This window comes from Sceloporus undulatus, chromosome 7 (genome assembly GCF_019175285.1).
Source record: "Sceloporus undulatus isolate JIND9_A2432 ecotype Alabama chromosome 7, SceUnd_v1.1, whole genome shotgun sequence".
Classification (NCBI taxonomy): Eukaryota; Metazoa; Chordata; class Lepidosauria; order Squamata; family Phrynosomatidae; genus Sceloporus; species Sceloporus undulatus.
This window is the reverse complement of record NC_056528.1, coordinates 16403939-16429391: the sequence shown is the minus strand read 5'-3', so window position 1 is coordinate 16429391 and position 25453 is coordinate 16403939. Positions and strand designations below refer to the sequence as shown.

At 44.9% G+C, this 25453-nt stretch overlaps 2 protein-coding genes across 3 annotated transcripts in view; one reads left to right on the top strand and one right to left on the bottom strand.

Annotated features, from left to right (window-relative positions):
- Positions 1-6682, bottom strand: part of GSN (gelsolin) — a 33671-nt gene extending 26989 nt beyond the window's left edge. The window contains exon 1 of one of the 2 annotated variants that reach the window (XM_042479708.1): positions 6587-6682. The gene's annotated coding sequence lies outside the window, so the exon portion shown is untranslated. The remainder of the gene's footprint in view (positions 1-6586) is intronic. The other variant, XM_042479707.1, reaches the window with a different exon arrangement.
- Positions 6683-10924: 4242 nt separating this feature from the next.
- On the top strand, positions 10925-25453 carry RAB14 (RAB14, member RAS oncogene family). Its single transcript, XM_042479847.1, has 8 exons — positions 10925-11250; positions 20110-20168; positions 21020-21073; positions 21580-21757; positions 22238-22304; positions 23291-23378; positions 23619-23649; positions 24772-25453. Exons 2-8 carry the CDS (start codon positions 20117-20119, stop codon positions 24947-24949), a joined length of 648 nt encoding a protein of 215 aa, XP_042335781.1. The 5' UTR covers positions 10925-11250; positions 20110-20116; the 3' UTR covers positions 24950-25453.

Genomic DNA, 25453 nt, shown 5'->3' with positions numbered 1-25453 from the left:
TTTGCATGTAGTTAGCTCAGTGCGGGGAGAGGAAAGGAAAATGGTGGTGGAAGCCTGCCCTTCCCAGTCAACTCAGGCAAAAGCAAACCGCTGCAGCATCTCCAAGCTTGAGTGTCCTTCCTCATTAATAACTTTTGCCATCCATGTTGCTTGGCCCACATGTGTCCCGGTTTTTATCTGTGGCATGCATGAGGGAACACCAGAAACATCACAAAAAGAACTCCCATAATAAGCTCAATTATGAACGAGAACAACAGCAAAACTTTCTCCTTTCATCAAAAGTCCATTCAAGCAACTGCCTCCTTCGGTTCCTGGCATTAAGGACGTGGGTGCTATTTTCATCTGCTTTTTTGGCAGCCAGACTGAATTGGTCATATAACGCAGGCAGCAGGAAACAAGGCTTTGCCAGTCATCCTCTCTCCATCAGCAATTCCACTCTTGAAGAAGGAGGGAAAAAGGAAAGAGAGACACAGCATCCACGAGGGCAAGCCATGAAAGGAAATGTTTCTGGGTTTCGTACGAATATACACTGCTGCATTTTGATTCAAGACAATAGTTTATTATTCCTCCGGAAATGTTTTCCCCTCCTGTTCCCAAAATGTTCGATTTCTGGTTCGGGGGGAATGAATTGCTTCTGTCAGTACTTTCCAAATTTATTTTCTGATTTGGAAGTCCCATTAAATACAATGGCAGAGCAAAATGGTGTCCCTTATACAAAATTGAAAAATCAAAGTTTGCTATTTGGAATGTATACTTTTTTGGGAATATTTTCAAGCAGTGGATGCTTGAATCCATGGATAAAAAAATCCGTGGATAAGGAAGGCTGACCATAATCCAGTTTGACACAACTTTTAACTGTAATGGCTCAGGGCTTGCAAATCCTTGGAATTGTGGTTTGTTGTGGCTCCAGAGAAGGCTAAATATCTCCCCAGAATCCCATACCATTGAGCCATGGCAGTTAAAGTGGTGTCAAACTGGATGATTTCTGCAGTGCGGATGGAGCCAGAGTCTCGTTCTGGGTTTTCAGAGACAAATATTAGAATGTGAGCTCTCTCTTTCTGTTTCTCTTAGGAGACAAAAGCAGGTTATAGAGGGATGAAAATATGAGTGGAATGGAACCACCAGCCAGCCACAGCCATAGTCTTTAATTTTACAGACCACAAAACATTCCCAGGAGAACGGCAATATGGATTTTTTTTTATGCGCATGCAAAGCAATGTATGAGCCTCGCCTCCCTTCATAACCACTTATTTGTCTGATGGAGCTTGGAAGAACTAAACAACCACTGGGTCTGCCTTTGCAGAGGGTGCGCCTGCCTTGCCCTCCATCATCCCAGGAATAATTCCATCTCATCCAAGCTCCATGATGACAATTGCTGTCCTTTGCTTTCACAGCATCGGCTGAACACTACAATTATTCCGACTGTAATCACATCCCACCAAAGCAGTTTCTCCCTTCTTGAATCTCATGCTAAAATCAACATCAGTGCACAAAGCCCTGCCTGCATACCCTGGTGTGCCTCTTTTCTTTGGGACTCCAACTCCCATCAGCCAGCGATGGCAAGGGTTAGGAAGGTGGTGCACTTCAGTCCAACAATATTTGGAGGGCATCAAGGCAGGGAAGGCCCTTCTGCTTAAGAAGGATCAAGAATCCCTTCTGCTAAGAGGCCTTAAGGTTGGGAGGGTTGCGACAAGTCATGTTGAGTCATGGTCTCCTTTTCCACCTCTTCCTTCTTAGGAATTTAGTGGGATGTAAATCACAGCTGTGGCAGAAGGGAAAAAAGAAATCCCAACACCCCCTGCTAGTTCGAAGGGCTGCCAAGAATGCTTGTGCCTCGTAGGCGTTCAAGAAGAGGTTGGACAGGCAGCTGACTAGGATGCAGCCGGGTTTTTATTTTTGGATAGTCAGATAAAAGGGGGTTGGATCCAGTGAAGGCTGGATATCTTTCCCAGTCTATGCAAATACCCCCAGTCCCTTCTCAAATGAGAAGCAATCAAGCAGCTATTCCCAAACTTTGATCATGTAGACTTCAGCTCCCAGTATTCCTGACAGTTGGTCAAGCTGGTTGGGGCTGCTGGGAGCTGAAGTCCAAAACATCTGGAGGACCAAAGTTTGGGAATCACCTGGACCAAAAGGGGCACCTGGACAATGATGATGATGATGATGATGATGATGATTTCAAATGCACAATTTACACTCTCATGCAGAGACCAGCATGGTGTAGTCACGTGGTTTAAGCCTTGGACTATAACTCTGGAGATCAGGATTCCAATCCCAACTCAGCTGTGTAAACCCACTAGCGCCTCATTCCCACTACCTTTTAAACTGGAACGCGAATTGGTTTGAACAGGTTTAAGTGACTCTGGTTTGCACTTGAACCAAATTGCTGAAGCAATTTGGAGAGGGGGGACCATGCGCTAGACTCATTTCACCCGCATCTTTATGACACTCATTTTTTCTGTGTCTTTTTGGATAAATCAATTCCATGCAAGTGCAAACCAGATGCGGATTGGAATCAATTTAAATTTGCCCTTCGGCTGGCTGGAGCGGGTCCATTTTGAATCGACTCATTCGTCAATGTGAGCCACAAGTGGGTTATTTTACTTTGCAGCAAGAAAATATGATCGGGGCAAATATAATGTGAACTGCGCCCCGCTGCCGAACTGATCCATCGATTCAGATTGCAAAGCGATTTATTTGTAAGTGGGAATGAGGCTTAGGGTGACTTTGGGTAAGTCCCACTCTCACCCTCAGAGGATGGCAATGGCAAACCTCCTCTGATGAAACTTGCCAAGAAAACCCCTTGATATTGGGATCTCACTCAACAAAAGTTTATTCCTAGCTATTGCTCCGTATCTGTTGCGTTTATGGATCACGGCATTGGGAGTTAAGGCTTTGTTTTAAAGTTTGTTTTGTGGTTGCAGTATCGAATCAGGGCAAAGCGTAGGAGTGTGGTTGTGTGTGTGCGTGTGTGTGTGTGTGTGAGATAGAGGGAGGAATAAACTGTTGACATGGATATGGTCCTGCTCCTCCCAGGCAATACTATGACTCACAGTTCTGCCTTTTGGGTCCATCCTTGTCACCTGCTCCTGTGCACTTACTGCATCCATCCACAACCACACCTCTGAAGTCAGATTTAGGCATGAACTTCAAACCCAAAACTCCTGGGCATTGTAAGTTTAAGCTAACTGTTTGGAATAAGAGATGGGTGGGGTATAATTGGGCTCTTTTGCCTATTCAAAAGCTACAATAGAGCATAGAGCATACAATAGAGCATTTACTCTGCATGCAAAGGTCTCCTTACCTCTCCAGTTAGAATTGGGAAAGACTCCTACCTGAAGCCCTAAAGAGATTCTGCCAGGCAGTGAATGCCAACCTGAACTAGATCTTATTGTATATACTCCACTATAAGTCAACCTCATGGATAAGTCGAGGGCCAAAATGACCATATATACTCGACTATAAGTCAATCTCACATATAGGTTGAGGGCACGTTGTGAGGTCAAAATTATGAATTTTGATACGACTTGTGGATAAGCCTAGGATACAATTTAGGGACCTGCAACCAAGAATGTAAAGAGCGACGTTTACTGTCTTCATGCAGAAATGTCTTCTTCAGATCCTTCTCAGCCCAATGACTCTTGGCACCAAAGAGGTGCCTCCACTGCCATTTTCCCAGCCAAGCATTCAAAAAGGCCAGAAGCAGCATCATGGTGGAAAAGATACCTGGCGATTTATGGCGACCCAGTGAATGTTGTAAGATTTTTCCTAGGCAGAGGTGGTTTGACCAGTTTCATCCTCTGAAATATAGCCTAACTGGAGCTGGCCCTGCTCAGCTTTGGAGATGTGATGGAATCTGGTGCCTTTGAGGGGCATTTTGGTCCCTAGTTTGGTAGTAGAACATCTGATTTTAAGGTAGAAAGTCTCATGTTTACTCCACAATACCTCCATATATTCTACCATTCAAAAGCCTAGGAAGCTGATGCCAAACAGGGTAGATATTACAGATCCAGACAAACCTATGATCTGACTCAATTATAGGCATTTAACTCAGATGCCTATGTTTGTGTGTGTTTTCCATGAATGGGATGCCAAGTTCAAATGCTCAGAAAGTTTCAGTCTGTTTAAAAATGGCATGGAAAGTTAACATGTATGGTTTTAGCTTCCTTTTAGGACATATATTTGTATCCACTGCTTCAAAACAGTTGCCTGCTTTGCTATTTTGTCTCTCTTGGGTTTTGATCTTCTGCAAAGTGTCAATAGTAAATCTGTAGAGTCTGGATTTAATGTTTTTTGGAGAACTAACTGAAGCGAAGCCCTTCATTCTGAGGGTCCTACCTTGCACCCCAAAAGTAGCTTAAAGGGTCTCTTGTTTTCCTGCACCCCCTTTTTAAACTCAGGGGTTTTCCAAGCACTACCTTAGAGGTTGCTTTTCCACCTTTTCGCCACCTTTTCTAAAACCTCAGAAATCTTTGCAACTATATTATATCGCTCTGACTTTTCCAACTTGGGATCTTAGTAGATCAATGAGTTATGGCAGGCCCCTTTTTGCTTCTAGTGAACAAAACTGGCATTTCAATTGAAACTTGGCCTTGCAACTCGGACAACAACCAAAAACTTTCGGTCCGATTTGGAAGCGTTTGGCGTGGTGTCCAGAAAAGCTACGTCATCCGGAGACACGCAGATACTTTATTTTATTGTTATATATTTTTCAAACTTGGCAGAAGGGGAAAAGTCTGTGTCTTGCAGCTTTTCTCCTGTTGCAGCGGCAGGTAAAAGCGACATTGTCTGTGGCTGATCATACAAATGTTCTGGCATTACAACGGCCGGTTATCACATACAAGGAGATAAGGAAGGCTTATCCGGATTCAAACCACTGTTTGTTTTCTCCAGCCTTCCTTTACCATCCACCAACGCTATTTCAAAAATGCCAATGCTGTTATAATAAAAACCTTCCAGCAAGACAGTGGTCAAGCAGGAAGAAAGAAGGCTGAACAGGTTTTCAAAGACCTTGCAACAAAGAGGAACTTCTGTGTCAGAGGTTTGTTACCGGATATACAGTCTGGCTTTATTTGGGGACCTAGTATGGTGCAATGGTCTGAGTGTTGGACTCTGGACTCCAGTTCGAATCCTAGCTCAGCCATGGCAACCCACTGAGTGACCATGGGCAAGTCACACTCTCTCAGCCTCAGAGGAAGGCAAAGACCAACCCTTTCTGAACATATCTGGCCAGGAAGACCCCATGATGGGGTCACCAGGCATCAGAAATGACTTGAAGGCACCCAACAGCAATGGCTTTATTACTGTCCCACTCTTTCTTGTCAAGAGCCTTTTGTTGGCCTTGGGGTTGCCCTGAGTTGGAAAGGACTTGAAGGCACACACCAACAACAAATGACTTCAATTCCAAATCCAGGATCAGATTTTTTTGGGGGGATGTGGAGGCTGATCTCCCCCCAGGGTCTACTCCACTTTCTCCTCCTCTCCACTCATCCCATAAAAGTCTCCTAGAAACAAAAACTGGTGGCTTTCAATCTCACCCACCCACTCATTTTCTTTGCCAAAGATGCCCATCCAGTTGGATTTGGCACCCTTCTTTCTCCCCCTAAAAAGCCTCAAAGCAGCAAGATCATGCCCCCCCATCCTTGTGTATATATGGGTCCCCCCTTCCATCAAACAACATCTGAATGCAAACCAAGCTAGGAAGGGATGGGCACATCTCCATTTGGCTTTATCATCTACTCTATCTATCTATCTATCATCATCAGCTGTCTGTTATTCCATCTATCTTGTCTCTGTCTGTCTGTCTGTCTATCTATATATCTATCATGTCTGTCTGTCTGTCTGTCTATCTATCTGTCAGCTGTCTGTTATTCTATCTATCTATCTATCTATCTATCTATCTATCTATCTATCTATCTATCATCTATCTATCTATCTTGTCTCTCTGCCTATCTGCCTCTCTCTCTCATCTATCTATCTATCTATCTATCAATCATCTCATTTGTATGCCACCTTTTATCCCAGAAGGGTCCCAAGGCAGTGGCTCACAGATAAACTTTATTTAAGAACACTTATAACAATTAAAAATCATCTAAGAGCAGGATAAAATCCCATAAAAATATACTAAAGTTAAAATGCAGGACTAAAAAAAAGCGGGACAACAACCTCCAAATGGATCAAGGAAAGTATCAAGAAAGTACCATGGCATCTCTCTCTCTCTATATATATATATATATGCAACGTATCCAGTTGTTTTTGGGAAGTCCTTGTTCTGATTTGTCTGGGGGGGGGGGCACACTGTGTGCTCCATCTCTCGTTGGAAACAATGCAAAACTGCTCATTTGGGGGGTTTCGTGAACAGTCTTGGCAATTGCAATCCACATTGTTGGGTAACTTTATAATTTCAGAGTACTTTCCTTGATCCATTTGGAGGGATGAGGACTGGAGATCCTTTTCGTTGTCTGGGACAGATCCAGACCCCTAGAAGGGAGGGAACCAAACCCAGATTTATCCCCCAAAATATCCTTTTTCTCTCTCTCACCCCCGCAACCCCATCCTCTCCTCCAGATTTACTCCAGAATCCTACCTGTCGATGCAAAATACAACTTTGCTCAGTCCAGAGGATTGCAACCCAGAGAATAAAGGGGCTGGAAGGAAGGAGTGAGCAGCAGGGAAGAAGGAGAGAAAGGGAAAGAGAGCTGGGCAGGGCTGGGCTGGGGCGGGCATTTCTCCTCTTCCACGCCCAGCAAAGCCCTCTAAGGAAAGTTGGTGATGCTTGGCTTGGCTTGGCAGCTGCCGTCCCAAAATGTTGGGCTGCCCGAGGGCAGGGACCAGGGGGTCACACCCTTCCTCCCATGGGGCACCCACCCACCCCATGCCCAGGAAGGAAACAGGCTCCAAGAGCCCTGTTAACCAGGCAGAAGCATTGCCAGTGTCGACCCAAACCTTTGTGCCACCTGCAGCACTGGCTTCAAGGATGGCCAGGGTGCAGAGCCCTCCAGAGCCAACCCTTCAAGGAAGAAGGTGCAGGAGAGGATACATGCCAGGCTCATAACCCTTTCCTCCACTTAGTTTAATCTCATTGGGTTTTCTTAGGCAAGGGTTTTCTCTAATGGGTGTGTTTTTGCATGGGTTGGACTGGATGACCTTTGGGGTGCCCTTGCAATGCTATGGGTCCCTCCCCAGACAACCCCTTCAGAGTAAAAGCCTATAGCAGGCTTATAACCCTTTCCTCCAAGTCTTTGGTAGTGTGTTCCTGCATGGCAAAAGGTTGGACTGGATGAACTTTGGAGTCTCTTCCAATGCTATGATTCCCTTCACAACCAACCCTTCAGGGCAGAAGGTGCAGAAGATGCATGGCAGGCTCAGGACCCTTTCCTCCAAGTCTTTGCATGGCAGGAGGTGGGACTGGATGACCTTTGGGGTCTCTTGCAATGTTATGATTCCCATCACAGCCAACCCTTAAGGACAGAAGCCCAGAGAAGGCTCATAACCCTTTCCTCCAGGTCTTTGGTGGTGTGTTCCTGCATGGCAGAAGGTTGGACTAGATGAACTTTGGACTCTTTCCCAACTCTTCTGGTTCTCTGAGTCCAGCAAAGAGTCTTCAGCCATCATGTGCACATAAGGTCAGATGTCATAACTGGTCTCACCAGTCCAGGATTCCTCCCATCAGCATTTCTCAACACTCAAAAAGCATGCTTTGGGGTGTTAAAAAACATATCTTTGAATATTCTTTCCACCCTTATAATGGGTCAACAGGCAACATGTTGGCGCATACTTTACTTGGAAGAAGCTCACCTGCGCAATATAGTGGGCATTCGTTTTTGGTTCTTGGACCTGGCACTCAGAGGAATACACTTTTTAAATGTATTCTCTTACTAAAGGCAACACACACACATTTATATATATAGCCTTTAGTAAGATAATTGATATATATATATATATATATATGCGCATACTGGTCTTGATTCATACATGTCCATGTCCCTTCTTCCAGAATCTGATTTCTTTTTCTCTCTTTAGCATCTTTTTTGCTTGGTATTATATCAGTAGTATATACGCAGTATATATATATATGCGCATGCTGGCCTTGATTTATACATGTGCATCTGCCTTCTTCCAGAATCGATTCTTTTCTCTCTCTTTAGCATCTTTTTTGCTTGGTATTGTAGTATATACGCAGTATAGATATATATATATATATATATATATATATATGGCAGCCTGGCCTTGATTTATACATGTGCATCTGCCTTCTTCCAGAATCTGATTTCTTTTCTCTCTCTTTAGCATCTTTTTGCTTGGCAAGATACACCACAAAGAGCAGATCTTTCATCTTTGAGAGGAAGCGATGCCCTGCAGATCTTGCTCCAGTTGCAGCTTTGACAGCAAAACAATAAAAAGGCAAATGGTGGCACCTTAAAGGCAATTTGAGACAAGCAACTGCCCTAAACCCAATTGTGTCTTCAGCAGACATATGGCATCAACTGGATTTACCAAACCAATAAAATACAGAAATTGCCCATCCACATTGCATTGCTATCATCCATGGGCCAGATCAGTCTTCTCAGCATCCTGTCCACTAGAAGCGTTGGACTACTTTAACTCTTGAAACAGTGGAAATGCTTTAAGAGGAGATTAAAAATGTGTTCTTTTACTGCAAAGTGCAAAAAGGGAGAAGCTGCCATTTTGTCCAGCCATGAGGAATAACATTAATGGCGAAAGAGGTGCCAGTATTGGCAAATTCTTTTCAATACTGAAATGTCTTGCCATCCGCAAACCATTTCCCTCTTCTCCATTTTATTCTCAGAGTCTTTCTCTCTCTTGTGGTTCCTCATTATCTCGGTTTATTTGTTACTCGCTCGGTTTGGACGTGACTCAGTCTTTCCGTCTCTTTCCAGTTTCTCCTTTTTCTAAATCTAAAAGCAGACATAAGAATATACAGACATAAGGAAAGAAAGGGGTGAAAATGAGCAAGGTTGTCTAGCCTTGACTTCCACAAACATGGTCTTGGACTATATGATCTCCCATTATTCCCATCTGGCTAGTGAGGATGCAAAGTCTAGCAAAACACATCTTGCTAAGGCTTGCTAAGGTTACGTGACATAAATACGAACGTTATCAGTATTGTTGTGGGCCTCCACATCACTTCCGACTTATGGCAACCCTCTCATGGGGTTTTCTTGGCAAGGTTTGTTCAGAGGAGGTCTGCCATTGCCTTCCTCTGAGGCTGAGAGAATGTGACTTCTTGCCCAAGGTCCCTCAATGGGTTTCATAGTGGAATATGTCCCCCCATATTCGCTAGGGTTAGGGGCACAAGACCCCTGTGAACATGGAAAAACAGCAAATAATGATAACACCATGTTTTTTACCTGAGAGGACACCTCTCTAGGAATCTCTAGGTCCTCCAGCGCAACTCTATGGTCAATGTCTGACAGACTCTGACCATAGAGTTGCACTGGAGGAGCGACAAATGCCTTGTGGAGTGTCCTCTCTAGGAATCTCTAGGTCTTTCAGTGCTACTTTTAGTAAAGTTGACCACAGAGTTGCACTGGAGGACCTAGAGATTCCTAGAGAGGGCATATTAATCAAACCCACAAATATGGAGTGTGTGTGTGTGTGTGTGTGTGTGTATATAGATTTAAATGGTAAAGAATTTATGGGAAGTCAAATTGTAACTGTGTAGATCTGAAGTGATGTTTTTGGACTGTTTTGAAAGGTTACTTTTGAGTACCGTGAGGTAACAGATTAAAAATAAAATTCAAATGTAAAAAAGGCCCCACTGGGTCACATTCTCTCATCCTCAATGGGGCAAAGCCATATTGTGTGGCTGCCCACTAGTGGCACAGCGGAGTAACTGCTGACTCGACTGAGGAGAGGGCTTTTAATGCTAGCTTCCTGAAGTGCGCATGCGCTATGGCTCCACTAACCCCCTCCCCTCCGTTAACAAGCGACGACTTTCCCCTTCTACTGCGCAGGCGCCTCCCGCCGCGAAAGTTCTAAAAAAAAAAATCTCCCTCAAACCACGCCCCTCTTCGCCCCGCCTCTTTCTCCCCCCGCTCTTTCGATAGGCTCCTTTCCCCCCTTCGACATGTCCGTCTTTGTTAAGCCCCACCTCTAAGTAGGAAGGAACCAGCTTCTGCGCAGGCGCCGCACAGCGCAAGCGCTCTCCCTCTCTCAAGCCGCACCCCAACCCTCCTCGCCCCGCCTTTTTCTCCCTCCGCTCCTCCGATAGGTTCCTTTCCCCCCTTAGAAATGCCCGTCTTCCGTAAACCTCGCCCTCAGCCCCACCTCTCCGTAGCAAGGAAGCACGTTCTGCGCAGGCGCTGTACAGCGCAGGCGCTCTCCCTCCCTTAACCAGACCCCGCAAAAACAGTCGAGTTTCAACTCTCCTCGTCCCGCCTCTTTCTGCTTCTGCTCCTCCGATAGGCTCCTTTCCCCCTTTCGAAATGCCCGTCTTCTTTAAGCCCCACCCCTCCGTACAAGGAATCACCTTCTGCGCAGGCGCCGTACAGCGCAGGCGCTCTCCCTCAAAAAACCCTCAAGCCACACCCAAACCTCCTCGCCCCGCCTCTTTCTCCCTCCGCTCCTCCCATAGGCCTTTTTTCCCATTCTCGACATGCCCGTCTTCCTTAAGCCCCGCCCCGTCCGCAACAAGGAACCACCTTCTGCGCAGGCGCTTTCCCAATCTTTTCTCCCTCTTCCTCAACCACAAAACAAAACAACCCTCTCAAGCCACACCCCTCCCTTTTTCGCCCCGCCTCCTTCCCAACCCGCTCCTCCCATAGGCCGCTTCCCGAAGACCGACGTGTCGGTCTCCTTTAGACCCCGCCCTTTCCTTGATCAATTTTCCACTTGTCGTCGGGCGCCCGCGCGTCTTTTCCAAAACCCCTCCCATTTTTGGGCGCTCCCTCCCAGTGGGCGGGGAAACCCCGTGGAAGGGGTCGCCGCCATCTTGGATAAAGTGTGTGTGTCCCTCTCTCTCTCTCTCTCTCTCTGTCTCTGAGGAGGAGAAAAGGAGGTGGAAGAGGAGGGGCGGAAAGATCATAAAGGAACAACAAATAAAGGGGGGATAGTTAAAACTGAACAATTAAACAAAGAAGCAAAGAGGAGGAGGAAGAGGCCTAGTGCTGCTGCTGCTACTGCTATTAAGTCGACGACGCCTTGATAAACAGAGGGAGCCTCGGAGGGAGACATCCTGCCGCCGCCGCCCGGAGCCAAGCTGCCCAGCCACCAGCCCCTCGAGCCCAGGTACTGAGAACGAGGAGGAGAGCAGGCCTAGGCCCCAGAGGCCTCTCCTCAGGCGTTGCCTAGCAACAGGGGTCCCCCTTGGCCCCTCCCACTCCCCACTCATTTGCATATTATAATTAGGGTTGCAGAGAGGGCCCTTCCAGCCCCGCCCTGGTCACGTGACCCCAGGCCAGGCACACTCTCTCAGCCTCACCCAGAAGGCCTTGGCAGGGAACCCTAGAGTTGGAAGAGGCCCCAAGGGCCCTGATCCAGCCCGACCTCTTTATTCTGCCATGCAGGAACTCTCCATCAAAGCATCCCCATTGACAGATGGCCCTCCAGCCTCTGCTTGAAGCCTCCATCAGCCACTTTAAACCCACTTGGGAGACCTGAGGCCAGTCACACTCTATCAGCCTCAGGCCAAGGCCAAGCTCCTCTGAAGAAACCTGGCCAAGGAAACCCTATGACAGGATGGCCATATTAAACCCATTGGCTGACCTTAGGAGAGTCGCACAAAGGCTGTGGCAGTGTATCCTCTAAAGAAACCTGGCCAAGCAAACCCCAGGTTAGGGTCGCCTCAGGGGCACCAAAAGGCATGAAGAGCTTGAAGGCACACAACACACAGAGACACACCTTGCTCCCACCAGGGCTGCCAGGCTTTGAAAGAAGGAAACCAGAATGGGGTTGGATTTGATCGCTCTTGGAGGTCACTTCGAACTCTGTGGTTCTTGCATGGCAGAATGGGGTTTGGACCAGATGGCATTTGGGGTCTCCTCTGGGGCCATCTCTCAGGAGGGCTTTGATAGGAGATTGGCAGGCTGCATCAATATAGTATCTAGGTTAAGGGAAGTGATAGTCCCACTCTATTCTGCCTTGGTCAGGCCTCACCTGCAGTACTGTGTCCAGTTCTGGGCACCACAATTCAAGAAGGATGTGGAGAAATTGGAGCCATGTGTCCAAAGGAGGGTGACTAAAATGGCCAAGGGCCTGGAAACCATGTCCTATGAGGAATGACTGAGGGATCTGGGGATTTTTAATCTGGAGAAGAGACAGTTAAGAGGTGATACAACAGCCTTGTTTAAGTATTTGAAGGGGTGTCACATTGAGGATGGAGCAAGCTTGGTTTCTGCTGCTCCAGAGAATAGGACCCAATGGAGCAATGGATTCAAACAACAGGAAAAGAGATTCCAGTTCACCATTAGGAGGAACTTCCTGACAGCAAGGGCTGTTCAGGTGAAATATGTCTCAAAGAGTAGTGGAGTCTCCTCCTTAAACTGAGGCTGGATAGTCATCTGTCAGGAGTGCTTGGATTGTGTATTCCTCCCTAGCAGAATGGGCTTGGATTGGATGGCCCTTGAGGTCTCTTCCAACTCTGTGATTCTTGCATGGCAGAACGGGCTAGGAATAGATGGCCCTTGTGTCTGTGGGGCCTCTTCCAACTCTCTGATGCTATGAACCCTGAGAAGCCTCCTGCCCCTTTGGTTCAGTTGCTGGGTTTGTTCCTTCCACTACAACCACTGCTCTTTTGGGGTTTTTCCCTCTCTGGGTCAGGAGTTGTCGCAGGGTGACCGGAGGTCCTCATTGCAAAAGGAGGACAGGACTCCAGCAAAAGGTAGGATGCTCAAGACAAACATTGGACCAAGTCAAAGCTCCAAACGCCTCATATGAATGATAAAAGTATGCTTCTTAGTTTTGAAGTTCCTCCTGGGCAGAGGGTTGAAATGTGGGACGCTTCTGGTCACCATGGAAGGAGGTCCCACTTTTCCCTGTTTTGCAAACCTCTGCCTACTCCTTCCAGGGCTGCCAGAGTTCAAAGCAGCACTTGCTGGGTGCCTTCTTTCCAGACCAACCATCACTCTTTTGGGGTCTTAATTCTGGACCAGGAAAGAAAAGGGACCTGCTTCACTCTTTGTTGAGGTTGTGGTTGTTTCCGACTTAAGGTGTCCTTAAGGCGACCCTGTCCTGGGGTTTTCTTGGCAAGATTTGTTCAGAGGAGGTTTGCCATTGCCTTTCCCTGAGGCTGAGAGAGTGTGACTTCTCCAGGGTCACCCCCTTCCTAGTGGGACTTTTGAAAACCCTTGGAAGACCCAAGCCTCATCTGCACTGGAGAAACAAATGCAGTTTGGCACCGCTTTCACTTCCATGGCTCCAGAAGCCTTTCTTCCTCTTCTTCTTTTCTCTTGAAAACTCTTGCAAGACCCAGGACTCCTCTGCGCTGCAGAAATGACGCCGTTTGACGCCGCTTTCGCTGCCATGGCTCAATGATATGGGACTGTAGTAGTTTTGGGAGACATTTAACTTCATTATGAAATGAAAGGAAGCAAAAGTCTTGGGATTCATAGTTCGTTGTGGCACCAGACCTCTCTGACAGAGAAGGCTAAATCTGTCACTAAACTGCTACTTGGTCTTCTCTGTCAGAGAGCTTTGGTGCCACCACAAATCCCATAGGATGCAATGAGTCTTTTGAGGAGACAGACTTATTCCTTCAGTTTACATTAGACCCCTTCCCTAAATCTCACCTTCTTCCCACACTGGCTTTTCCCACCCCGCCCCGGCTTGCCTGAACTTGCAAGAGTCACTCCCACGGATTTCCCTGGTTAATAAGGTTCTCTATAAGGCTGGGCTGGGGAATCCTTGGTCCTTGAGATGTTAGCAGCATGGCCGCTGGTCATGGAGGATGGGAGCTGCAGTCCGAAATCTCGGGTGAGCCAAGAGTTTTAGGCTTGGAGAAGTCAGTTTGTAGACAGGTCTTGTAGCACCTTTGAGACTAAAAGAAAGAAGCTTTTATAGACTTTTTGTAGACTTAAGCCTACGAAGGCTCATGTTGCCAACTTCTTCCTTTCAGTGAGTCTCAAAGGAGCTACAAGATCTCTTTACACAGTGATTCTACAGACTAACATGGCTATATCTTTGAATTCTGACTGGATTCAGCGCACCTTACTCAGAGGTAATGACGGAGGATACAACCTGAAGGGTTACAGCTTTGTGAAACCGCTCTTGGACATCATCTTCTCCTTTTATTTCCTTCCTTTTCTCCCCTTCCAGGATAAATGCATCAGCTTTAGAGTGCAGACTTTGCGAAGTGCACATTAACATGTATACAGTAGCATCAATTACTCCCGCTTGGGATAATTTAGCCTGTGGCAGCAAAAAAGATTGGTCTTGGGGGCACTCTTGAAGATTTAACAGGTTTATTGTGGCAGAAGCGTTTGGTGGGATGTGATAAATCCTTCAGTCTTTAAGGCGAGGGGAGAGACTTTGCTATTTGAGAGTTGGTTGAGTTTAATGGCATGCGTTCTCGGTGTATCTCCAAAGGGGATAGACGTCAGTGTGATTATGGCCTCCATTTTCAATGTTTGCATTGTTAAATGTATATCCAGAGCTGGAGAGTGGCTTGTATTAGATGATGGTTTATGCTGACAAGTGTTTTCCACACTATTTGGTTTGTATTTTTACTTGGGTGGCAAGCAGTCTTCCCTGATCCCTGTAGATCTATGACTACCAAACTCTGATCCTCCAGATGTTTTGGACTTCAGCTCCATCTTGCTTAATGTCTGGGATTCTGGGAGCTGAAGTCCAAAAACATTTGGAGGATCAGAGTTTGGGAATCAGTGCTGTAGATGGTTGCAATATAAATGCAATGCAAGCTTGTCCGCTTTGTGTGCAGATTTCTGGCACGTGTTTCTCTGTGCCAGTTGAGTGCAACACACCTCTGCCAAGCGTTGGGGTGTGTCTCAGAGACACCAGCCTTCATGGCCGACCTGCCTGTTAAGGCCTACTGGACATACTTCATATGCAGGTGACAAGTGTTGCAGAAAACTTGTATTATAAGGTGCTTTGCGCGTGGCATTTTTCCTACATGGAGATAACTTCTGAAGAAAGGAGAAAAGTGGTGATGCCATTGATGCACAGTGAAGGTTGCAAAATAAGCACTTGCCCAACCGCCTGTGCTAGGAGTGAGTTATGTATCTACAGTCAGCCTTCCACATTTGCCGCTTTGACTTTTGCAAATGTGGTTATTTGTGGTTTTGATGAATATGTCCTCTCTAGGAATTTCTAGGTCCTCCAGTGTGACTCTGCCAGAAGTTTGCCATAGAGTTTTGCTGGGAAACCTACATGTTCCTAGAGAAGACACTTCTCTAGTGTGATTCTGTGGTCAAATTCTGGCAGATATTTACCACAGAGTTCTGCAGGATGACCTAGATAAGGGTGGTGTATAACACATTGGACAGTGTGCATTTCAGGTGTGTCTTTTGCATGCCTTCTTGAGTGCATTTCATTCAAAATGAGTTGAGAGATGGCATATTTAGACTTGAACTAGAATGCTACTAATTTCTACTTTTCAGGCATTAGGTTTAAGACTGCAGAAGTATAATACAACTTTCCAGTGAGGGATGCTAGGAATCAAACACTTTGGTGATCAATGATGAACTCTGTACTCTCCTTGCTTTCTCATCCTGTATGCAAATAGTAGGTTCTTAGGTGAGGGAGAGATGTGTGTTTGTTCATACCTTTTCCTGTGAGCAGATGGGGCAGGTAAGGTTTTGGAACTCCGGTTCATATTGGCATGGCAAGGAGCACTCATTCAAAAAGGAAAAGACTATTAAGGAACCTATGTATCGCAGGGGAAAAGTAGGCTTAGCACTTTCCATAATTTCTAATTGGAGGTCTTCATGAGATATCCTGGAAGGCTTTCCATTTCCCCTTCTTCCAGTGGAAAGCTTCATAGCTTGGAGTTTAAAACTTTGACATGATTATTCACTTTCTCTCTGCCCTTCTTACACTTGGTTTTAACCCCATTGACATATCTGCTTTCTAGTAGTAAATGGGCTGCGGCATGAAACCCATTAGACTCAGATTCAGAGTGAGTATGTGTATAATTGTGTTATCTTAAAAGAGATCCCCAAAGCACTAGGAAATGTCATTTCTGCAACAAGGGCAAGGATGTGTAAGTAGCCTCCCCATAGTTGTGACAGGCCCTTCCTTTGGATACTTAGCATGGGTCCGAAACACGCTGCAGAAATAATCCAGTTTGAGACCCCTTCAGCTGCCCTGGCTCAAGGATTTCTGGGAATCGTAGTTTTGTGAGACATTGAGCCTTCTCTGTTAGAGAGCTCTGGTTCCACAATAAACTACAACTCCCAGGATTCCCTAGCACTGAGCCAGGACAGTTAAAGTGGTCTCAAACTGGATTGCTTCTGCAGGGTGTTTCAGACCATAGCTTGAACCTCTCCTGTCATGTCTTCTTGCTCCTTTCTTGATCCCTGTATCTAGAAAGAGGAGCAGCTCCTGGTCTGACTTTCTAATATGTGTTAGATTTCATATGTTTTCCTGTTTCACGCATTAAGTCTTGCACCCATTCTGTTACCATAGAAATAATCGTGCTTCATCCAGGTTTAGATGCAGACATGCTCTTTCAAGGGCTTTGTTCGTAAGAAATGGGAGTGAGTTCCATTGAGAAAGGCAGGGATCCTGAATAAGCGTGCATAAAGCGTGTAAGTGTGTGTTTGTGTGTGAGAGAGAGCAAGAGCGTGCTGTATGTGCTGCTGGACACATTCCCTTCCTTGAGGTCACCTTTCCCTACCCTAACCTATAGGTTAATATAATAAGATGGAAAAACATGTCTTTGGAGTCTTATGTCTACCTCACCTACAACAGGTCCATATTATTTCATCATGTGGGTCACATATTGGGTTGCTCCTTCTCCAACATAGTAGTAGTTCTCCTTCAATTTTCTGTAGGTTGCATTGCTTAGCTAACATTGCTAAGATTTTGTGGTAAACGCTAAGAACACAGTGCACAAACATGTTTGCATTAGGGTTAGCCATAACGATTTAATATTGGTTTCTCCTCCATCTAGCCACTCTTCTCTGTGGCCAGATTTATTTTAAACAATTTGAATTGTGTAAAACCTGAATAAAAAGGAAGGATTTTCAACTACCTTAATATGTCTTATGATTGTAAGATTTTGTATGATGTTGTTGTTGTGGTATGCCTTCAAGTCATACCTTATTTAATCTAGAACAGTGGTTCCAAAACTTTGTAGGCTGGAATTTGGTAAAGGGCTTATGTCTTTGTAAGTGGATTTATAGGTGCATGACATAGAACTGAGTAGTTTTGCAACATCCGTATGAACACAAGATATAGCTGTGTTACTTTGTAGTATCGGTGTGTAGAGAGATCTTGTAGCATCTTTGAACCTAACCAACTAAAGAAAGAAGCTTAAGTCTACGAAAGCTCATGCTGCCAACTTCTTTAGTCTCAAGGGTGCTACAAGATCTCTCTCCATACTTATTTATCCAGAGCCGTGATTCCCAAACTTGGGTCCTCCAGGTGTTTCAGACTGCTCCCAAAGCTCCCAGAAGCCCCAATAGTCAAGAATTCTGGGAGCTGAAGCCCAAAGCATCTGGAGAACCAAAGTTTGGGAATTGCCTGTTTGCAGTGAATGACTGTTGGAAAAGTTGAACAAAACTGAGTGGCACAAGGTATTCCCAGTATGGACTTGGCCTGAAATAATCTCATTCATAAATATAGAAGCCAGTCATGCGTAGCATGAAACACTGCTGCTGTTGTAGTATAGTGTGCATGCTCTTCAGTGCAGAGTTGATCAGATGACTGGACAGCCTGCGTCTTGTGTTGCATAGCGGAGGTTTGCTCCTGGGAAAGTGTTTCTGAGTAGAAATGGAGAATGACATCAAAATTAAGCCAATGTTTAATCCTTCAGGTGCCTGCTTCACCCTTTTCCTTGGAAACCTTTTACAAAGGGCCAAAACACACTGCTGAAATAATCCAGTTTGAGACCGCTTTAACTGCCCTGGCTCAATACTAGGGAATTCTGGGGACTGTAGTTTTGTGAGAGTTTTGCCTTCTCTGTCAAATAGTATATTAAAATAGAGTTAATATAGTGTTGCCAGGTGTATTTATGGGCTGTATTGATGCTTGTGTCAGAGGGAAATCCCAAGCAGTGTTGAAAGTTGTATCAGCTCTGCAAAAGCTTTTTGGCGTACCAGTATTAAAAAGCAGCGTTAGTAGCTTGTACCTAACTCAGCACAGATGAGCATCACATCATTCATATCTATGGATGTGGCGACTTCCTAAATCCTGACACAATTAATGCTGTGTTTAGTGGTAGTTCACCAAAGGGAAATTTGATAGTGGGATCCATAGTGATCGATACATAACCCATTGATAATGTACACAAGCGTATGCATGGAAACTTTGTGGGCAGTTCTGAAAATAACATGGTTTCAGAAACCAAGAGCTGAGCTGTGTGTATCTCTGTGTGCGATTAAAGACTTCTCTTTCTAAGGATTTCTTAATGCTTTGCAAATCTGAACACAATTGTGCTTCTCAACAGGATTATAAGAAGCCCTCTTTTGGGAATTTGGCCCGGCGTAATTCAAAATCCTATTTCGGCTTTGAAAACTGCCATTGTTTATACTCCAGGTACCAGGCTGAGTTTCCCTTTGGAAGCTGCTCTCCAGCAGAGAGAAAGAGAGAGAGACTCTGAATAAAACATGGAGATCTAGAAACCCGAAGGCGGAGGGAGGGCAGCTGGGTGAATATGGCATAGCAAGCTGTTTACTTCCCTTCTTCCCCCACCTCTGTTTTATAAAAGTTGTCTGAAGCGGTGGAAAAAGATAAGTGTCTGGAGGAACATGGTGTTCAGTAATTTCTCCAGAAATGGACTTGTTTTGAGTGACTGCCACCCCGGGAAGAGTGCTGATGCAGCCTCCTTGGCTAAGACTTCTGTGACACAGAAGTTCCTCTTAGACTTATTGGATGGCTTTAGAGCAGGAGTGATGGGAAATGTAGCCCATGGGCCAAACACAGGCCTTGGGACTCTTTGGCAGGTTGGTCTCAAAGTGAGTACTGGCATATAAAACACCTTCTATAACTTCAAATTATATCTGGCTGTCAATTGTGTATGTTATAAGTAGAATCACACACAAGACTTCTGTTTGTGAACAAGGGATGTGGGCACCGGACTCTTTCTGATCTTCAGAACTAAGCAGAATCAGCCCTTGTTAGTACTTGGATGGGAGGCCGCCAACGAATACAAGGCAGTTTGAACTAGGGTTTGATCTTGGCACCCCATTCATGGGAAAACGCACACACAAACTTAGGGATCTGGGTCAAATGCCTGTAACTGAGTCAGATCATTTGTTCTTTCTAGGGTTTTTGAAAGATTGAATATATGGAGAAGTTGTGGATTAAATTTGGGACTTTGTACATTCAAATCAGATGTTTTGCCACTGAATAAGGGCCTAAATGCCCCCAAAGCATCAGATCTCCTTGGATCTTAGAAACTAAGTATGTTCAGCCCTGGTTAGTCCCTGAATGGAAAACCACCAATGAATGCCAGGTACTGTGGGCTATATTTCAGATGAAGGAATTGGCAAAACCACCTCTGAGTATTCCTCGCTTAAGAAAACCCTATGAAAAAACAATGGTACCTTCCCCACCGCTTGTTCAATCATTCTGTTTGGAGTTCATGGCCTTCTCTGTGAAGCTGGGAGAAATATTCTTCAGGATTTTGGAAAGGAAAACGATCCTGTGTTAAGACTCCGGCAGTCTGTGTGAAACACTTTATAGAGAGTTTCTGCTTGATGTGCCTCTTAAGTTTTCTCCAAATTTGAGTTCTCTTGCTCCCAAGAACCACTGCAGATAAAACCTCGGAACAGTTCTCAGGATGGATATTCACATTGAGTTAAAGAGCTGCTACAACAGTAGATTTCCCAGTGTGTATACACTCATGGATTCAGTTGCCTTTGGAGTTTTGTAGCTCCTTTTCCCTTATATATACTGATCTGCTAATTGTCACTTGTGAATGAAACCTATAATGTACTAACCCTGTCTTTTCTTTTCCCTCCCTTCTAGTGCCACAATGGCAACTGCACCTTACAACTATTCCTACATCTTTAAGTACATCATTATCGGTAAGTCCAACTATATTCCATCTACAGGTAGTCAAAGGAGCATAATTGGTTGGGTCGCTTTCTGTTCTGGGGCTAAATTTCTGTTAACAAGTGTTATTGGTTCCCTACTCAGTCTCTTCTGTTCTTGCTTTCCATAAGAACACCAAGCAAGAGGCAGCGTGAGAAGAAGAACCAATACTCAATCTGAACCTTTTTTTCTTATCTGTATCTTTGAACTTTACTTAGAGTTCTTGATGTTTCATTCATCTCCCTAGGCTTTCATTTTTGGATAAACTGTTGTACTTACTAGATGAATGCGTATTTGGGCTAATACTGGGGAAAGGTATCTTTTGGACTACAGCTTCCAAGCATCTTCTAGCCAGCATGGGCACTGGAGCATTCTGGAAGCTGTAACCCTAAAGGTGAATATTAGTTGTTGTGTAATGTTACTATGTTGTTGCTATGTGCCTTTGAGTCATTCCACAACTTATGGCAATCCTATCATGGGTTTTTTTAGCACGATTTGTTCAGAAGGGACTTGTCTTCCTCTGAGGCTGAGAGAATGTGACTTGCCAAAGGTCACCCAATGAGTTTCCATGACTGACTGGGGATTTGAAACCTGGTCTCTAGAGTTTTAGTCCAACAAAAACTACATCACAATGGTCATTTTTTCCTTTAAAAGAGTCCTACGTAGAACTTTTTAATAAGCAAGAATGAGGATTGTACTTTAGTCTTTCAGGGGAACGCACCGTATTGATCCACAGTTGGCCTCTGCAGTAGATATTAAGTCACACATAGCAATGGGAATAGTCACAAACCATGTCTGAAGCGCTAACTTTCTCTCCCTCTTTCTACCTCTTCGCTTTTAATAGGGGACATGGGTGTAGGAAAGTCCTGCTTGCTCCACCAGTTTACAGAAAAGAAATGTAAGTGTGTGTACAAATATCTTTTTTGGTCGATGTTTGTAGTAATTCTCAGTGTGACCTTTCCCTCCTCTGCCCCAGCATGTATAGGTTGATTTTGGCTTTTGTAATATCAATAATAGGCTTGGTTTGCTGGCTCTGGGAATAACAAACCTGAGGGATGAATACTTAGCAAGACTGCCTAAAATTGTGGTTATTAACAATCAAGGTTTTAATCAAGCTTTCAAGCTTAGTTCAGCCTGTACCTTGCAAAGGTTACTTTGTGGAGTAATGGTCAGAATTGCTATCTTTCTGCCTTTCAGGGCTTAGTGTACATTCATTTTTAGCTCAGTAGAGTTTACTGGAAGTATAGTGCTTCACAGTATAATGTCTCTTTTTTTTATTACTGGGATCATGGCCTTAAAATGGTGAAGCGGGTATTAGTATTAGTCTCTTTATATGCCTTCTTTCTGGAGGGAGCTGTGAATAGAAACACTTGCTCACCTGAATCTCTCTCTCTTTGGTAACAGTTATGGCGGATTGTCCCCATACAATTGGTGTTGAGTTCGGTACAAGAATAATTGAAGTTAGTGGCCAAAAAATTAAGCTGCAGATCTGGGATACAGCAGGACAAGAGCGATTCAGAGCTGTCACACGGAGCTACTACAGAGGAGCAGCAGGAGCTCTTATGGTCTATGATATTACTAGGTAAGATGGCTTGCCATTGTTAGGTATCTTCAGTGTATCTTGGTTTTCATTGAGCTTTAGACAACTGTGTCTTAACACATTTCTCCCATGCAAATCATGCATTACAAATAGCAGGAGTCTCTTCTGTTAATACAGTGAGTCCACTCCATCCGCGGGCTTATCATCCGCAGACTCAAGCTCATGTGGACGGCAAGCCCTGGGCATTAAAATGGCGTGTGCACCTGTGCTGCATATGGCCATAGCAAACAACGGGATGTGAAGTCCTGTGTTTATTCCCATATGCTGGGGGGCACAAGTCCGATCCCCTGCATATACAAAGGGTCTACTTTGTTCAGTTTGACTGCCTGTATTGGGAGAAAAAGACACGGTCTTAGGTCCTGTTCCACTCCCCAAATGAAGTGGGAGTTAAGCTGTCATATTAATCACATTGAAATCCTTTTTAAGTATTAAATCTTTGATACAATTTTTTCTCTCTTGCAGAAGAAGCACGTATAATCATCTAAGCAGCTGGCTGACAGATGCAAGGAACCTAACTAATCCAAATACTGTGAGTTCGGCCATTTAAAAATAATTTGATTAAAAGTTGGGGTTGTTGAACATTTAGTTTTTGTTTGTCTGAAGTTTCTTTATTTTTCAATGTAAGTACATTTAATACGGTATCCGTATTGTATGCCTTTTATGCCACTAGATGTGTGGAAGTATACTGTTGGATAATACAAAGGTACCATTTGAAGGGAGAGGCCATCTTTAATTTCCCAGTTGTATCAACTTGCCAGAACGAAATTGGCCTCATATCAAAGAAGGATGTCCAACTAATCTCACCTCCTAACCTCAGTGATTGTAATCTCTGTTGTGTTGGTGGGGTTCCCTCCTTTTTTCCTTTTTGTGGCATTAAGAGTACCCAGCTGGTCCCGATTCAGTTTGATCTGGTCTTTGCAACGATAATTCTAGCTAGCCAAGATTGCTTCCTCTTTCTGTGTGACTTTTATTGCCCAATGAGCACTTGCATGAAACTCTGTGGCCCCGGAAGTAATGAGAAACCGAAGTGCCAGTTAATGGATGTTCAGTCACTCAGTCTTAGCTCTGGCAATGTCTCACTTCCAATTTGCTTGATTGGTACATTTTGCATTTGCCTTTCTCTTGGGTACCTTTGTATCACAGGAGAGCTTAACTGGCAGATCTGACAAGATGCTTGGCAAGCAATTGTTAGAATGGGTCCTTGGTATCTTCTGGGGTTTGGTTCCAGGAGCCCCCGTGGATACCAAAATCCATGGATGCTCACATCCCTTTATATACAATGGCATAGTGAAATGCTGTCACTTATATAAAATGGCAAAATCAAGGTTTGCTTTTTGGAATGTATACATTTTGGGAATATTTTCAAGCTGTAGATAGTTGAATCAGTGAATATGGAAGGTCAATTGTACTAGCAACATGGCTGTAGCTCATGGGCAAGGATTAGCATGTGATTATTGACCATTGCCTTCAACTGCAGTTGTTTATTGAGACCTCTGTGTCTTGTCTTGGAAACAGGTGATAATTCTTATAGGAAATAAAGCGGATCTGGAAGCCCAGAGGGATGTGACATACGAAGAAGCCAAACAGTTTGCTGAAGAGAACGGTGAGTGTTGCGGCAGCAGAAAACCCCAAACAGAGTAGTGGGCACACAGCAGCACCAAGCGAACGCTTCAGAAGAGTGTTAGGAGGGGAGAGTAAAGCCACAGCACCGTTGGGCAGGTAGTATCCCATCTGTAGGCCTCACTATACAAACAGTTGTTTCTTCATTAAGTCTGAAAGGGGGGGGGAGGTGGGGTACTTGAAATTTCTATATACGCTAAAGTTTCATTTTGTCTTTAAACAGGGTTGCTGTTTCTTGAAGCAAGTGCAAAAACGTAAGTGGTGTCAATCTCTAGATACTGATGCTGTTTGAATTCCTAACTTCACTTGCAAAAAGATGATTTTTTTTCAAGTAGCATTTGTTAACTGACTATTGCCTTTTACTTCCACTCTTTACCTTTTTTCTCAGGCTGTTGCCTGCTCTGCCTCCTTTTCTTTAGCCATCTTGTCTCTTGGGCCTTTCCCCTGCCCTTAGCCTCTCCAGCCCATCTTCCCTGTTTATGCTCTCTCTGTATCAACAACTTTCCTTCTCCCTCAGTCTGTTGACAGTCATTTTGCTGCCAGGCTTTCTTTTCTTCAGGCTAGCTTCCTGCGCCTGACCTTTGCTTCTTAAAATATTTATGAATATTAAGCGATACCAGTAGCTGAGAGCTTTGCTAAGGCTTGCATTCTCATAGTGAATTTGTGATGGGATATTCTACTTCATTAATACATTGCCACTTGAGAAGTGAGACGAGATAGAGGGATCAAGGCCCCCTTTGAGCAACTCTTATGCTCCTGCCCCACAGTTTGAGAACCATTGGTTTATTGGAATCAAGCTCATGTTCAGATTGGATTGTCAGTGCTAAACTGGCTGACACAAAACTTCTGCACTTCCATAAATGGCTTTTTTGCTAGCAGAATCTGTGGTTCCCAAACTCTGGTCTTCCAGGTGTTTTGGAATTCAACTCCCAGAAGCCCCTGCCAGCTTGGCCAGCTGTCAGGAATTCTGGGAGCTGAAGTCCAAAACATCTGGAGGACCAAAGGTTGGGAGTCACTGGATTGGATGGTTAAAACGTTGTTTTGAGACTCTCTAGTTCAGTGGCTCCCAACATTTGGTTTTCCGTTCGTTTTGGACTTCAGATCCCAGAAGGCCAGCTAGCGTGGCCAACAGTCAGGAATTATGGGAGCTGAAGTCCAAAACATCTGGAGGACCAAAGTTTGGGAACCAGTGGCAACTACTGTGTTAACAAGCACAGCCAACCTTGAGATATGAAAGAGCGAGGGCATAGAAAGTCTGAGCTGTTGTTCTTGGATGCTGAACAGTAAACTGTGAACAGTTCCTTGTGCAGCAGTCCACATCTGTTCCAAATTAATGTCCTTAACCGCTTCTTCTTCTTCCTCTTTTCTTATTCCAGAGGAGAGAACGTCGAGGACGCATTCCTAGAGGCTGCCAAGAAGATCTACCAGAACATCCAAGATGGGAGCCTGGATCTCAACGCTGCCGAGTCGGGCGTACAGCACAAGCCTTCGGCTCCTCAAGGCGGCCGGCTAACCAGCGAACCCCAGCCCCAGAGAGAAGGCTGTGGCTGCTAGTGACCTCACTTCCTTGGCTCTGTTTCCTGACCTTTCACCTCTGTTAGGAGCAGTGCTTTTGGCTGCTTCAGTTTTCCTCTGTACATCTTAAACCCGGGTTTAATTAAAACTCCTGAGGCAACAGTTTAACACAGTACTAAACTGCTAAAAATAATAAATAAAAATAAGAGAAACTTAGATGTAATCAGGTTATCAAAGGCAAGTAGAGTCATATCCTCTCCCTGCATGGTAAATCTAGAAGTCTTTAAGGCCCGTTCCTCCTTCCCTCCCTTCGGTCCCTCCGCCATGATTGTCCTTGTGAATAGATGTCACCAATCCATGATTTATAAAAACAGAGCACTGATGCTGGACCTCATGATTTTTACTCTTACTCTCCTTCTCTCTGCAGGGCTTTGTCTTTCTCGTAAGGTTTAACTTTGTTAGCTTCAGCCTTTCTTCTCAATCTGTAACTGGTCTGAATCTGTCCCGTTTTAGTCAGAGGGGGGGGGGGGGGGATGGGCTTTG